The sequence below is a fragment of the Neofelis nebulosa genome, chromosome 10 (assembly GCF_028018385.1).
Source record: "Neofelis nebulosa isolate mNeoNeb1 chromosome 10, mNeoNeb1.pri, whole genome shotgun sequence".
In the NCBI taxonomy this organism is placed as follows: Eukaryota; Metazoa; Chordata; class Mammalia; order Carnivora; family Felidae; genus Neofelis; species Neofelis nebulosa.
In genome coordinates this window covers 14,609,874-14,626,768 of record NC_080791.1, presented here as the reverse complement: position 1 = coordinate 14,626,768, position 16,895 = coordinate 14,609,874, and the positions used below count along the sequence as shown (strand labels likewise).

At 38.7% G+C, this 16,895-nt stretch overlaps 1 protein-coding gene across 7 annotated transcripts in view; it reads left to right on the top strand.

Annotated features, from left to right (window-relative positions):
* The window catches only part of SIK3 (SIK family kinase 3), a 246,620-nt gene that overhangs the window by 122,318 nt on the left and 107,407 nt on the right, over positions 1–16,895 (top strand). For all 7 annotated transcript variants that reach the window (XM_058686820.1, XM_058686821.1, XM_058686819.1 and 4 more), the window contains exons 2-3: positions 2,120–2,236; positions 5,570–5,633. In XM_058686820.1, the coding sequence (XP_058542803.1) occupies positions 2,120–2,236; positions 5,570–5,633 (181 nt within the window). The remainder of the gene's footprint in view (positions 1–2,119; positions 2,237–5,569; positions 5,634–16,895) is intronic.

Genomic DNA, 16,895 nt, shown 5'->3' with positions numbered 1-16,895 from the left:
CCCCAGTTGTTTTGGGAGCCGTTCTTAGAGAACCAGGTGCAGATGCCAGACTAATTGCTGGAGTTAAGGTCCTGTGTGTGATATATGGCACAGTAATGAGGAGAAGTAGAAACGCTAACAGTCCAGGGTGATAGGCAGTCAGATGTTCTACCACTGAGCTATCCCCGCTAATCTGGGGTGATTTGGTGCAAGGCTTCTTTTTTTTTTTTTTTTTTTTTAATTTTTTTTTTTTTAATTTTTTTTCAACGTTTTTTATTTATTTTTGGGACAGAGAGAGAGACAGAGCATGAACGGGGGAGGGTCAGAGAGAGAGGGAGACACAGAATCGGAAACAGGCTCCAGGCTCCGAGCCATCAGCCCAGAGCCCGACGCGGGGCTCGAACTCACGGACCGCGAGATCGTGACCTGGCTGAAGTCGGACGCTTAACCGACTGCGCCACCCAGGCGCCCCTGTGCAAGGCTTCTTATAGGAGATCAGACAGCTGGTGAGATTTGTTAACGGTTTTACTATTTCTCCTGTAAGATTTCCTACCCTCTTTTCTGCCTGTCCCACTTCTTTCTTTTCTCAAGTTCCGCTTTGTTGGTAAAGTCTTTCTGTAGGTCAGCTTCTCCCGTAGGTGAAGGTCACACTCGATCCTCCTTTCTACCGTCATAACTTGTACTTGGCTTTGCCGATTGTGTTTCCAACGTTGTATTGTTGTCTGTTTCACACATGTCTTTCCCCAACTAGATTGTGAGTCCCCTGAAGTTAAGGCTGCATCTGATTTAATTGTAGTAGGCTGAGCTACATCCAGCTCACTTTATTACTTTCCATCATTAGGCAGGGCTTAAATGTTCTTTGAATTGAGCTGAAATTTGTCTCCCTGGGCCTTTCTCCCATTAGTCTTCATTCTGAAACAACTCCAGAGTTACTTTTATGTTAGTCATTCTTACATTTGAATCATCTCCCATGTATGGTTCTTTATAGTCTTTATTGCTCTGGACTGAACATTTTTATTGTTGAAATTTTGCTTCTCTGGTTTTTCTTTTCTTTTTCTTACTAGTAAACTTCCTTTCCCTCTCTCAGTGTGGGGAATCACAGAATTTTAGTATTGAAAGGAGCTAGAATTTACCTTGTCTTGGTCCTTCATCAAACTAATATTCTTTGCCTACTTGCTGATTGACTGGGATGGAGATACAGATATTTTGGGGCAACACAATATTTTGAGTATTTCATTCACTAGGAATGATGACAAAGTTTAGATACAATGGATTATAAACGTTCTTCATCTTTCATTCTGTTTTAAAATGTACCTGCTGCTGGATGTCTTAAGAATGATGAGCAAAATAGATGTTTGATGCTGAAGGAGTGTATCTGCAGTACAGAAAGAGCTTCAGATTTTTATAGCATTACCGTTAAGAATTTGACTCTAAAGTCCACCTTCCTGGGCTTTAATCCTGGATCTACCACATGCCAGTTTACATGACTTAATCTTGAGTAAATTACTTAATCTCTGTATGTCTCAGTTTCCGTACTTGTAAGATAAGGTTAACAATAATGTAGGGTACTGGGAGGTTTAAATGATTTAGTACTCGGAAAGCACGAAGAGCAATGCTCGGCGCCCAGCAGATGTTCAGTGTATAGTGACCGCTGCTGCTACCAGCCTGTTCCACCGCCAGGACTGTGGAGTTACGCAAGCATCTGGTGAGATGTGGGATGCATCCGTGTAATTTCTGGTCCAGTCTTACCGACTTATCATGTACTTGTGATCTAAGCCTCTTATCTTAATAAGAGGCCCAACATCTCATGGCCCGCATCAGAGCATGATTTTCCCAGAATGAGACCACATCTGTGGAGCACTGAAGTATTTTGTTTGCCATAAGGTTTTACTGTAGGAGTGGTTTAAGAAATGGCAGAAACACCCATTAGCTTTTGGAGTCTGTTCCTTTGAAACCAACTTGCTAGGAATACATTTCCTGACTTTTTAAAAAGTAAATTCGTTTTCTTCATTGACGTTCTGTAAACACAATACTGGCAACTTATATTTTGTGGAATATAATGTGTTCAAGTGGATTTAATTTTCCGTAGTAAACTGCTTTTAATAATGCATCAGAGTAAATTTTTTTCCTCTGTTCTCAGGTTGCTATCAAGATCATAGACAAGACCCAGCTGGACGAAGAAAACTTGAAGAAGATTTTCCGGGAAGTTCAAATTATGAAAATGCTTTGCCACCCCCACATCATCAGGCTCTACCAGGTAGGTTCCCTAGTGGGGTGGCGTATGGCAGCGAAGAATCCAGGATGGTCGTTTGATGTGTATAGGTGCCTTTGCGGAAAAGGTGTCTGGGTGAACACCTCCAGCTTTTCTTGGTTTCTGTGTTCATATGTTTATCCTCCTGTTTTCCCCACCCTTTTATCTCCACATTCAGCACTCATGTTTTACCTGGCTCTTTACTAATAAGCTCTACCTTACCCATGTAGGCCTTTTACATTTGTTCTTTAAAGCTTGGGGACCATTCTTTGTGAGAATTACACAAAAAGATTATTCAGAAGACGACAAGAACTGATTTATGTAGGTCCAAATCCTAAAACAGAATGGGAAAGCCAGAAGGAACAGAGAATTCTTAGGGATGAAAAGCTACAGGTGAATATAACATTATCTTCTTCTAACATCACTTAAATGCTCATTTCTGTGATCCTGGTATGACATATGATGGAAAAGGATATTTTAACTATGGCCTCTTTGGTCAGTCAGAACCCACCTCTTCTCTAGTAGGGTCCTAGATTACGTTTTCTGAGGTAGCATTTGATTATTTTGGTAACCGTGAGATTGATTTTGTGTAATGGAAGAGATTTCCCTTCTAGTTTTCTTACCTTCCCGAGAAGCATGCATATTTCATGCCACCCTCAACAATTCCCTTGCTTTACTGCAAAAGCAATAAGTCTAATGGCTGGAATTTCAAGCCAGATAGGAAGAGAGGACCTTGCCTTAGCAGGCTGGTGGAAGAGATATTTTGGGAGAGGTGGGGCTTTGGGGTGCTTCTCAAGTTGCAGTGTGTTGGCAGTCACAAGCTCTGCCTCTGCATAAGGCCAGCCCTGCTTGCTGCTTTCTACCAGAACAGCCATCACCTAGTTGTTCAGGAAGTGGCCACCCACTCGGTTCATTTGCTGCTGTTACTCTGCAGTAAAGGTTACTGGCCCAGACATGGCACCATGTGTAAGGGTGGAGGCACAATGGGCAGGCTTTCAGAGTCTATTAACTTTATGGAAAGGAAAGCATGTTGTGATGTTAGTGTGTGTGGTTAAGGCTACAGCTTTAGGGCTCTTTTCTGGCATCAGCTGTTCACATAATGAAATGAATTAGATCAGCAGGAGCCGACTTGTTGAAATTTATCAGACCAAATTCTGTTGAGCCACACCTACGTTGTGCCCCAGAAGCAAACTCGTGAAAGCTTCTTGGTGTTGCCTGAAGACTTAACGTCTGCAAACTCGGAGGTGTCTAACCTCTGTTTCCTTCCTATCCTGATCAACTGAGTCAACTTCTTGACCTCACTTTTTAAAATAAATCATCTTTAAATAATTGAAGGGTTATTAGGCCAACTTTCCTCAAGAGGTTAACTTGGAGGTATTAACCTTAGAACTGAATTCTCCAAGTTTATCTTTCTTACCCAAGATTTCATTAGCTTATAAAGAAGTCTCAGTTTCAGGCATGACTTTGAACAATGCGCTCTTTTAAGCTTTAATTTTGCTCTCTGGCAGCTAGTATTGTTAATAGGGGATTCTGAGCTGCCAGGGTGAATGGCTGTCAAATTGTCTTTATAAATAGTATCAAGGTAGTTTTCAGGTCATTTGCCAAATCGTCAATTTGTAGAGGAAGCCAAATACAGGTAACTGTATAGGAAAGTTTTTGAACTACTGAAAAATTTAAGAGTAAAAGAACATTTATAGTCAATAAAAGACCACCTGGGGGTACAAAGGAGATATACGATTTTTTTTTTTAATGTTTATTTATTTTTGAGACAGAGAGACAGAGCATGAACGGGGGAGGGGCAGAGAGAGAGAGAGGGAGACACAGAATCGGAAGCAGGCTCCAGGCTCTGAGCCATCAGCCCAGAGCCCGACACGGGGCTCGAACTCATGGAGCGCGAGATCGTGACCTGAGCTGAAGTCGGACACTTAGCCCACTGAGCCACCCAGGCGCCCCAGGAGATAGACGATTTTTTAAAATTTTCTTTTTTTTCTTACTCAACACCTGCATATATGTAGAGCATTGACATTTTGTTGTGTTAATCAACATACAGGAAGATCTTGGAAGCAATGCATGTAACAAACAATGAGCTAATACTACCAGTATATGGTTTTTAAAAATTAAAGAGAAAAAAAGTACAATACAGTTACTAAATTGAAGAAGTAATGTGCACTCATGTGACAGATTACCATGAAACCATACCGAAGAAGAGAAGAGATTTACTATTGTAACACATAATGCTGTTACATGATATTGATGTGTAAAGATATCAAAGGTCAAGTAACTGGGAAATAATTGAGCAAAATAATTACCAATGAATTATGGGGCAAGTCTAAAGCTGTATTGCCCGGTATGATAGCCACTGGCCACACATGGCTATTGAGTATGAAAGTGTAGCTACAGCAAATGAGGAACTGAAATGATAATGTTTTGGACTACTGGGATAAATAAAATACTAAATTTTAAAAATACTTTTTTAAAACTTATTAATATGGCTGTTAGAAAAGTTAAAATTATATATGAGGCCTACGTTGTATTTCTGTTGATCAGCATTGCTCTAGAATGATACGGAATAAATGACTTATGGACAGTGTTTCCTTTGGGGGAATAGGATGAGGGGGCTGGGAAGAGGAAAATCTTTGGCCTTTTGTTCATATACCGGCATTTAAAAAATTTATCATGAGCACATATACTCATACATTACCTTAAAAAATATTTAGTGATAAAGCTAAAAAAGGAAGAAAAGACTGCCAACACAATAAAACTAAATAAAAAAGGCAAAATAGAGACCAAAACAAAATACAGATGAGTAATTTATATTGCAGTGTTGAATATTTACATGATTCTTCCCAATTTTGAAGAAATGGATGGCAGGGAGGAAAGTTGTCCTGTCCCTTAAAAAAACATATCCATATGTGATTTCTATGCACTTCTTAAGTGATTCCCACCATTTTCCCTAGGCTTTTTTTGTTTTGATTGGGTCTTGGGGGGAACATTTTTGAACTTGGAAGTGATCAGTGTCGAATGTGAATTTTCTGGTTTTTGGCAGCTTCTTTGCTTCTCAGTTTTGTGGAGCTTACGAGATTGCAGAGGCCTCATGAAACAACAAAACGTCCGTCTCAAGTAGTAAATCCTTCCTACGTTTAAGAACGTGAAGGGATCCCTGTTTCCCCCCTTTCTTCTTGATAGCATTTATGTGTGTCTCCCCTCCAGTGTTTTAAGTTTCGTGTAAGCAGTAATGGTTATTAATATTTCAGACAACAAAAGAGGATTCATTAGTTTCTCTTCCCATGATATCAGCCTGTCATTTGTGTCACTGTCGCTTTCCTGCCTTTGTACCAGGTTATGGAGACAGAACGGATGATTTATCTGGTGACAGAATATGCTAGCGGAGGGGAAATATTTGGTAAGTACCTCTATTGCATTCTTTAAAGAGCTATTGAGCACACTGTTGCAAACCTAAAATAGCCATTCAATGAGTGGCTGTCACGTGATGCTGTCCTTTTCAATCAAGAATTTTCATTTATTTTGGTTTACCTGTTTAAGTCCCTTCACCCTCTTTGTTTCCGCAGCAGAGGTGTTCTGTTTATTTCCATCAGGTGGTAACAGTTGGGATTAAAGATCTGCAAAAACAAACCTCCCTACTGAACATACAGCAGGTGCCTGCAGCCAAGGGTCTTTGCTATTGCTACATCTGCCTGGGGTCACCTTGTGTGGCAGAACCCCCGCAGTGTATGGGTCTCCGTTTTGTGTGAAGGAGCCCCTTGGAGCCAACAGTCTCATTCTAATGCTTTCTTTAAATTTTGTTTACATATAACATGTAACTGTATTCCTTACTGCATGTTCCCGGCTCCCTTGATGATTCTTATAGTTTGGGAGGTTCCGTCTGCAGTAACTTTTTTTTTTTCTTAAACACTTAACACAACATCAGAATTAAACAGTGGGATTTGTTACCAGGAAATCAGACTTTTTGAGGTGGTAAAAACGGGCCAAAGGAAAAAAAAATTTTTTTTTTTTTTGTAACAGTGATAAATGGAGTCCAGTAGAGGTAAAGGCTAAACTTTTCACTTTTAGATTCACATATCTTGTTATTTTTAATTTTTTTTGTTTGTTTGGTAAGTAACTACAGAGAAATGTTTCTTCTTTAGGTTCATCTAGTTTATTTATTTTTTTGGATTATGTTTTAGTTTACATTGTGGTCAGATTTTTTTTTTTTTTAAGTTTTTAAGTGTATTTAAAAGTATGAGATAAAAAAAAATAAAAGTATGAGATAACTTTGAAAGTAGAATCTTCTTTTTTTTTTAATGTTTATTTTTGAGAGAGAGAGCATGCACGCAAGTGGGGGAGGGGCAGAGAGAGAGGGAGACAAAGAATCCGAACCAGCTCCAGGCTCTGAACTGTCAGCACAGAGCCTGATGCGGGGCTCAAAGTCAGACGCTTCACTGACTGAGCCACCCAGGGGCCCCTACAGTAGAATCTTTTTATTAGCGACTGGTCATTTGTGACTGTATGGATTTTGCATCTGTGTGTGTTAAAACTTTTCCTTGAAATTTAAAATTTGGGCCTAAAAATCTTCAGAGTCTTTTTTCAAGGGTGTATTTTCATTTCCTAATAATATTTTTAATTGACTTTGTGTATGTGCTTGTGTACAATAGTAGTCTTGGGAGAAAAGAGGCCATGTCATCTTAATATTTATAATAATCAAAGACTCAAATCCATTGCATATCAGATCTACCTTGCTCTTCAGAAAAACAGTTTTTAAAAGTACAGAAAGGTAATAATGCCCTGGTTAGAGATTCTTTGTGGAAATGTAGCTTAAGGCATGAACAAACAGAATAGTACTTCTCTTGGTATTATTATAAAAGACCTAGATGAAAAAGAAAATGATGTATTACCTAAATAAATCATTGTGACTGCACAGGGATATGACTATTGCATGAGCTCAGGTTTTTAAAAGGATGGAAAGGCTTATAAAAGATGAAAAGATGGGCATGATCAAGAACATGAACTTTGGAGGCAGTTCGACCTGGTTTTGAGTCAGCTACTTGCCCCCTATTTGCTGTTTTGATTGGAGCAAGTTATCAAATGCTTCTGGGACTCAGTTTCATGGTCTGTAAAAGTGAAGTCTTTAATATCTGCCTCACAGTTGTGAAGATTAAACGATATCACACAAATAGATCCCTAGCACTTTGCTTCCTTCACTTCCATGTCAAAGAACAACTGGGCAGTTGACATCTGTCATGACAGGATGAGGATCTCCGCTGACCCGCTTCCCAGTGAAACGTGAAAAGTGCTGAAAACCCCCAAAACCATGGTTCTAAGTGTGAACAGCAAATGAAGACATTTATTCAAGAGCATCTATGAAAATTTGGTAAGAAATGAGGCTGTGGTTTTTAAACCATTACTTCTCCCTCGTCAACTCAGGGGGAGATTCCAGTTCAGACTACAGCACCCTCCAACTCTAACCTAGACTAATGGCTCCTGGAGGAACAGGACATCAGCATTCTCTTCCAGTCCCCAGCTGCCTGTTACCGCTAAGTCCTGGGTGAATGTAGTTTAGGAGCAGGGACTCCCTTCTTCTGCCTAGCCTCTAGTTGTAGAGTTTGGTTGCAGCACACTGAGACTATTGGAGCCCAGACTGTTCTTGCCTCAGATTGTAAGTTGGTAGTTCCATCCCACGAGACGAAAACTGAGAGGACCCCAGACTGTGCCCTTCTCCTTCCAGTGAGCTCTCTGCTCCTATAGTGGGAGTGCCACTCGGAGGGAACTTTGCCTTTGTCCCCCACAGCTCACTTCAGACCCCTGGCTCAGAGATTTGCCTCAAGAGAGGCACAGACCTTAAGACATAACTCCTAATTTGTTCACAAAGGAACTGACTTCATTTGCAGCAGAATATGAAGAAGTTCAAGGCTAAAAGCATTCATAAGAACAGTGGAGGTTGTGGTAAAGGCATTTGAGAGGAGATTCAAGGTACAAGCTACCCCATAGGAGATCCAGGGAATAAAACATCGAATGAGCCTTCCAGAGGTCTGAACAAAAGTCAAACACTGATCTCAGAAACTATTCCTTCAAAGGAATCAGAATTTGATTGTTTAAAGACCAATTTATTCCCCAGGGCATTGTTGAAAACAATAGAGCAACCAGCCAGCAATTATTGGAGTTTAACAGCTGGGTGTGGTTAAGGAAAGACAGGAAGAGAGCCCTCCCCAACCATGGAGATCCCGGGAGCTGAGGGTAACTGTGGATATACCAAATCTGTGCTTCCCTGTGGAACAACAACAGAAGCCGAACACTATGGGAGAATAAACTTCACTGACACAGTCCACTAGTCACGAAACAAATAAACAAGCAGATAACAGTAACATGTGCTGGAAGGGGAGAAGTGTACCAGTACCCAGAGGTGCTATGATATATTATCTGAAATGTGTAGTTTCCAACAACAAAAAAAATATGAACCATGCAAAGAAACAGGAAAGTATGACCCATGCACTGGAAAAAAAGCAAGCCAAGAAACTGTCAGAGACACCAGACAGTTTCTTTAAGGTAGCCGTTATAGACGTGTTCACAGAAATAAAGGAACTCAGATTGAAGTGGTCAAGGAAGATATGGTGACAGTGTCACATCAAATTAGAGTTTCAATAAAGAAATAGAAATCATTTTTTAAAAAATGAACCAAATGGAAGTCATGGAATAGGAAGGTAAAATGACTGAAAGAAAGAATTTATTAGAGAGGCTTAACTGTAGATTTGAACTGGCAGAAGACGAAGCAAACGTGTAGTGTAGATAGATCGATGGAGAATATGTAATTTCAAGAAGAGGGAGAAAAACGAGGAACAGAACTTAAGAGAAACGTGGGCACTAGGAAGTGCAACTACATAAGCCTAATGGGAGGACCAGAAGGTGAGAGAGAAAGGAAAAGAAAAAATATGAGAGGAAACGATGGCTGTGAACTTCACAAATCGTAGAAAAATAATAACCTAAATATGCAGAAAGCTAAACAAAATCCAAGTAGTATTTTTAAAAATATTTTTATTTATTTTTGAGAGAGAGCACAAGAGGGGAGGGGCAGAGAGATTGGGAGACACAGAATCAGAAGCAGGCTCCAGGCTCTGAGCTGTCAGCACAGAGTCCAACGCGGGGCTTGAACTCATGAACTGCGAGATCATGACCTGAGCCTAAGTCGGGTGTGTAACCGACTGAGCCACCCAGGTGCCCCAAAATCCAAGTAGTATTAAACACAGAGATCTTGAAACAGTTACATAGTGAAAGAATAGTGAAAGTCAAAGACAAGGAGGAAATACTGAAAGCAATGAGAGATAAATGACATGTCACTTATAAGGAACCCCATTAGGTTAGCAATGACTTTTTAGCGCAAACAATGCAGGCCAGAAGGCAATAGGATAACATTTTCAAAGTGCTCAAAGGAAAAAACAAACAAACTATGAACCAAAATCTTACAGACACCCATTAGAGGTGTCTTTCAAAAACGAAGGCAAAATAAATACTTTCCCCGAAAATCAAAAGCTGGGAGATGGGGCGCCTGGGTGGCTCAATTGGTTGAACATCCGGCTTGGGCTCAGGTCATAATCTTAGGGTTCATAGGTTTGAACCCCCCGCCTGTGTCAGGCTCTGTGCTGTCAGTACAGAGCCTGCTTCAGGTTTCTCTCTCCCCCTCCCCAATTTGCGTGCATGTGTTCTCTCTCTCTCTGTCTCTCTCTCTTTCTCTCTCTCTCTCTCTCTCTCCCTCTTAAAAATAAAAAACTGGGAGAATTCCCAGATAATCAAAAACTGAGGGCTCCACTTTACAAGAAATACTGAAGGAAGTTCTTCAGGGTAGAAGCAGGTAACCCCATATGGTAGTTTGAGTCTACATAAAAAAATAAAAAGCACCAGTAAAGGTAATTATGTAATTGTAAAAGACAGGCGATGCATACTTTTCTCCTTTCTTCTCTTAACATATTTAAAAAGCAGTTTTATGAAATAATGTATATAAAAAATGCATTCCCTATAATGCAATATATATGTAATATATTTGCCAGTAACAGCCCAAAGGAGGTGTGTGATTAAAAACTACACTGGGCTAAGGAACTCACTACAGACGGTAAAGAAAAATTATAACAATGTATTGTTGGATCTGTACCATTAATTGATGTCATGTTTATTGAACAATTATTACAAAAGGGAGTAAAAGGAATAGAGCTATAAAGAAGTAATAGTTCCATATAGTCACTGCAAAATTAAGATAATATAAACTAGAAGCCATTTGGATAAGATAAAATATATAGGGTAAGCACTAGAGCATTCACTAAAAAAATGTTTTTTAAATTATAAAAAATTATTAAAGAAATTGAAATACTTCATTCGAAAATATTCACCAAATGGGGTGCCTGGGTGGCTCAGTCGGCTTAGCTTTTGACTTCAACTTAGATCATGATCTTGCAGGTCGTGAGTTTGAGCCCTGCATGGGGCTCTTGGCTGACAGCGCAGATCCTGGAGCCTGCTTCAGATTCTGTCTCTCTCTCTCTCTCTCTCTCTCTCTCTCTCTCTCTCTCTCTCCCCCTCCCCCTCCCCTGCTCATACTCTGTCTCTCTCTGTCTCTCAAAAATAAACGTTAAAAAAAATTAAAAAACGTTAAAATTTAAAAAAGAAAATATTCATTAAATGCAAAAGAAAGCAGTAATGGAGGAATAGAACAACAAAAATTACATGAAATACAAAGAAAATAAAAAATAAAACGGCAGGCATAAATCTGACTAGGGTTGACCCTTGAGGGTGAGGGACTGTGGACCCCCTTCCCCACCCCCACATGCAGTCGAAAATACATGTTTAACTTTTGATTTCTGAAAACTTAACTACTAATAGCCTACTGTTGACTTTACTGATAACCTAAACAGTTGAATACATATTTTGTATGATTGTATGTATCATATACTGTATTACTATATTATTACAATAAAGTCAGCTAAAGAAAATCTTACTAAAATCGTAAGAAAAAATACATTTACAGTACTGTATTGTATTCATTAAAAAAAAAATTCACCTATAAGTAGATCTATGCAGTTCAAACCCATGTTTTTCAAGGTCAACTATGCATTGGTAATTACATTAAGAGTAAATGGATTGAATAATCTAATGGAGAAGCAGTGATTGTTAATAAATAAATAAATAAATAAATAAATAAATAAATAAATAAAGTTAAAAACATATGATCTGAGGCACCTGGGTGGCTTAGTTCGTTAAGCATTTGACTCTTGGTTTCAACTCTGGTCATGATCTCAATTTCATGAGTTTGAGTCCCGTGTTGGGCTCTGTGCTGGCAATGAGGAGCCTGCGTGGGCTTTCCCTCATTCTGCCCCTCCCCCACTGACACTGTCTCTGTCTCTCTCAAAATAAATAAATAAACTTAAAAAAAAAAAAAACCCACATGATCCAACTGCGTGCTATTTACAGGAGACATACTTTAGATTAAAAAATACAAATAGAGTGAAAGTAAAAGGATGGAAAAAGACATATTATGCAAACAGCAACAACAAGAATGCTGGTTATGTTGATATAGACAAATTAGACTTTAAAACAAAAAAGACTTTATCTTTGCTTACTAGAGGTAAAGAGGAACATTCTATACTAATAGAAGGATCAACACATGAGGAAAACATAATGAGTTATAAACATTATATGTCCAATAAGGCTACCAAAATACAGGGAACAAAATCTGACAGAAATGATGAGAGAAATAGACAATGATAATGATGGTAGTTGGAGGTTTCAATACTCTGTTAGCTAGAGCTAGCACATCTTTAGAACAGGCCACCTAACAACAACAGAACGCATTCTTCACAGGTGAACCCAGAACGTTCTCAAGGATTGATCGTATACTTAGCCATAAAACAAACCTGAGTGAATTTAAAGAGTTAGCAATAATACAGTGTGTGTTTTCCAACCACAGTGGAATGAAACTAGAAATGAAGAGTGGGAAAACATTTGTGGATCTCACAAATATGTGAAAATTAATATAATTTGAAGTAAACAAAGTCAATGAAATCAAAAGCGAATTCAGAAAAAAATACTGTGGAGATGAATGAAAATGAAGATACAAGATAGTAAAACCTATGGGATGCAGCTAAAGCAGTGCTTAGAGGATGCTGATAGCCGTAAAATGCCTGTAAGGGCAAAGATCTTAAATCAGTAACTTAGTCTTCTACCTTAAGGTATTGCAAAAGGAAGAACATACCAAGCCTAAACCAAGCTGAAGGAAGAAGACAATAAATATTACAGCAGAAATTAATTAAATAGGAAAAATTCCTAGAAAGTCCCAAACTACTGAAACTGATTCAAGAAAAAGTAGACAATATGAATAGATACATCAAGTAAACAGATTGAAGCAGTAATCAAAAAACTACATGTAAAGAAAAGTCCAGGACCAGATGGCATCACTGGTGAATTCTACCAGGCATTTAAAGAAGAATTAGTAGCAATTCTTTACAAACTCTCCTAAAAGAAAAGAATAGGAATGGACACTTCCCAACACATTCTGTGAGGTCAGTCTGTATTACCCTGATACCAATACCAGACAAAGACATCACAAGACTACTGGGCAATATCTCTTATGACTGTGGATGCAAAAATCCTCAACAAAATAGTTAACATATAAAAGGAATTACACACTATGACCAAGTGGAACTTATCCCAGGAATGCAAGGTTGGTTAACCATAAAAAAATCCATTAATGTAATGCATCCTATCAAGAAAGAAAAAACAAACATGGCACAATCATATACGATGCAGAAAAAGCACTTGACAGAATCCAACATCTTTTCATGATAAAACCACTATCCTCAACAAATTAGAAATAGAAGGGAACTAACTTTTTATGTTTTCATGTTATTTTTTCATGTTTATTTATTTTGAGAGGGAGCACATGTATGAGCAGGGAAGGGGCAGAGAGAGAGAGAGAGAGAGAGAGAGAGAGAGAGAGAGAGAGAGAATCCCAAGCAGGCTCCGTGCTACCAGCACAGAGCCCGGTGTGGGGCTCCGTCCCATGAACTGTGAAATCATAACCAGAGCTAAGATCAAGATTCAGATGTTCAACCAACTGAGCCACCCAGCTGCCCCTCCCCGCCCCCCCCAAGGGAACTTTCCTAATCTGTTAAGAGCTCTACAAAACCCATAGCTAACATTATACTTAATGGTGAACAACTAGATGTTTTCCCCCGGCAGTCAAGAATAACACAAAGATTTCACCTCTCTCCACTTCTGTTTAAACATTGTACTGGAGATTCTAGTCACAGCAATTAGATAAGACAGACCTATAAAAGGCATCTAGATTGGAAAGGAAGAAGTAAAGCTAATTCTACTCACAGATGACATGATCTTGTATATAGAAGGTCCTAAAAAAATCCACTGAAAAACTATAAACTATATAAAAGTTCAGCACGGTTGCAGGATATAAGAGCAATATATCAATCGTATTTCTGTATTCTTACAATGAGTGATCTGAAAATGAAAGAAATAAAACCATTCAGTTTACAGTAGCATCAGTAAGAATAAAGTACTTAGGAATAAATTTAACAAAAGAGATGCAAATATTATAGTCTAAAAAGTACAAAACAGTGTTGAAGGAAACTCAAGAAGATCTTAATGATTGGAAAAACATCCCACGTTCATGGATTTTTAACATCGTTAAGATGGCAGCAGTGCTCAGACTGATGTGTAGGTTAAGTACAATCGCCATCAGACTCGGAGCTGACATTTTTGTAGAGATTGACAAGCAGATTATAAAATTTGGGTGGAATTATAAGGGACCCAGAATAGTCAAAGCAGTCTTGAAAAAGACCCAAGTAGATCAGAATTGTGCAGCCACAAGTCGAGAAAAGCTGACAGCTACCCGAAGCTAGAAGAGGCATAGAAAAGATTCTCCCCTAAAGCCTCGAGATGGAGTGAAGCCCTGGTGATACCTCAGGTTTGGACTTCTTGCTTCCAAAACTGTGAGTGAATAAATGATAATTCTTCTGTGTTATCTGTGGTAATTTGTTTCAGCACGCTGGGAAACTCATACTGAAGACCGGATTTGGGCATAATTTCACAATATCTCCTCATAAAATACCAGTCATCTATAAAGGAGAAAATCAATTACCAGGTGTAGTTGGTGGTTAATATTAGCATCATGTGTGATGAAGGTATTAAAGAAGGAATGCAAGAACTGCCCCTTCTGATTCTTGCTGGAATCAAGTAAGGGGAATGAGGTGTTTCAGAAATGCCCTAGCCTGTTCAGAAGATTTCAAGATGAGAGAAAGCATGGCATATTTCATATTCTTTAAGTTGTTGAGTATGGTTTAAATATAGGCCGTATCTGAGAAAATGCCCGGAAATGAGGCTGGTAAGATAGGAAAGGCTCAATAAATAATGAAGGGCTTTGAATGACATTTCTGACTTGGCCAGTTTCCCTATCGCACCTTCTCGTTGCACTGTATCCTTTCTTAGTAGGACTTATGTCACTTGTGGTTTTACATTTATTTTTGTCATTATTTAATGGTTTTTCTGTCTCTACCAGACACCGAATTCCAGAAAATCAGGGGTCCTGTCTGTTTTTGCTCACCATTGTATCTATCCCCATGTCTCTTCTAGCTCTCCAGTTCATACTGATGAACTCAAATATTTACTGAGGGAAATGATCAATCATTGTTTATTGAATGAATGAGTAAATGAGTGAATGGACACAGTTGAACTTTACCTTGAATTATTGCCATGTGAGGAAGAATTGGGATGGAACATGCCAATGCCAGTTAGGAAGGTATACGTTAATGTCTGAGAATGATGAGGGATTGAAGTAAGATAGTGACTTCATGTCTTTTATTTTAATCTTGAAATACAGGTATTTTTATCATTACTTCACAAAGAAACTGAGATTCAAGGAGGCTAAGTGATTTCCCTAAGGTGTAACTAATTGCCAATACAGCTGAGATTTAACCCAAGGGCTATCTGACTCCAGAGTACATGTTTTTCCCCATTTACCAGGCTGAAGAATCTGTTCGTCCATATAAAAAGACTTCAATTAAGTATTCTGGGAAGAATCTTTTATTACAAATACAAACCAAATTTCTGTTTTTAAAATTTGGGTCATGGACACAGCAGCAATAAATATGAAGTATTTTTTTACTCTCTTGTTATTAAATCCCCATTGAAAGAGATGGTGAGACAGATTTTTTTTTTTTTTAATGAGTATTATTACTGAGATTTAGGCTCAGGCAGTGGCTCATTTACAGAGCTAGTATTTATAAAGTAGCGGTCTCTCCTCTCCTTCCTTACATAATAACAACTCCATCTTCTCTTTTTAAGGTATTTGTTTTATCATTGTTAATATAAAAAAAAGTGGCCAGTATTCTAAATTTTACATTAATTAAACATATCAGGGGTTTACTAAATCTTTTGAAAATGACATTGTTAAAGGAGAAAATGAGTGAGAGTGTTTTAAGATGTTTAGATTTCTTACTGTGCTAGTGTGTGAGTGGCAGTGTCATTTAGTAAGAGGATACAAGAATGAAAGACAGATTGGATGAACTGTGCTACTTCGGACATGGAGTCTGAGGCACCAGTCTGCGGAAGTTGTGCATTGAGTCATTGGATACCACAGTCTGGAAATCAGGGATAAGGTGGAGCCTAGGATACCATTTCATCACCAGAGAGATAGTAGTTGTCCACTGATGTGGAATCATGCAGAAAAGAATAGGTTTAAGGGGCGCCTGGGTGGCTCAGTTGGTTAAGTATCTGACTTCGGCTCGGGTCATGTCATGATCTCACAGCTCGTGTGTTTGAGTCCCATGTCGGACCCTGTGCTGACAGCTCAGAGCCTGGAGCCTGCTTCCGATTCTGTGTCTCCCTCTCTCTCTCTGCCCCTCCCCTGCTTGCTTGTGGGTGCACATGCATGCACGCACTCTCTCCCCCCCCCCCCCCCCGCCTCTAACATTTAAACGTTAAAAAAAAATAGGTTTAAGGATAAGACCCTTAGTTAGTACCATCAGTATTTAAGTTGAAGGTAAGGCCATGAAGTACATGAAAAAATTGCTGTTGATGAAATAAGATTGAGGTATTATAAAAGACAAGGGGAATAGGAATTTCAAAAAGGATCATTACTGAATGGTGTAAAAGGTAAATTATGATAAGGACTGAGAGATAGCCTCTGGCTTTGTGATAGACATGTTCTCAGTGCTCTCTCTCTTTTTTTAATTAATAATTTATTTATTTTTAATTTACATCCAAGTTAGTTAGCATATGGTGCAAAAATGATTTCAGGAGTAGATTCCTTAATGCCCCTGACCCGTTTAGCCTATCTCCCCTCCCACAAACCCTCCAGCAACCCTGTTTGTTCTCTATATTTAAGAGTCTCTTATGTTTTGTCCCCCTTCCTGTTTTTATGTTATTTTTGCTTCCCTTCCCTTATGTTCATTTGGTTTGTATTTTAAAGTCCTCATATGAATGAAGTCATATATTTGTCTTCCTCCAACTAATTGTGCTTTGCATAATACCCTCTAGTTCCATGCAGGTACTTGCAAATAGCAAGATTTCATTCTTGATTGTTGAGTAATACTCTGTTGTGTATGTGTGTGTGTATATATATATACACATATATATACATATACGTATATGTATATATATGTGTATATATATGTGT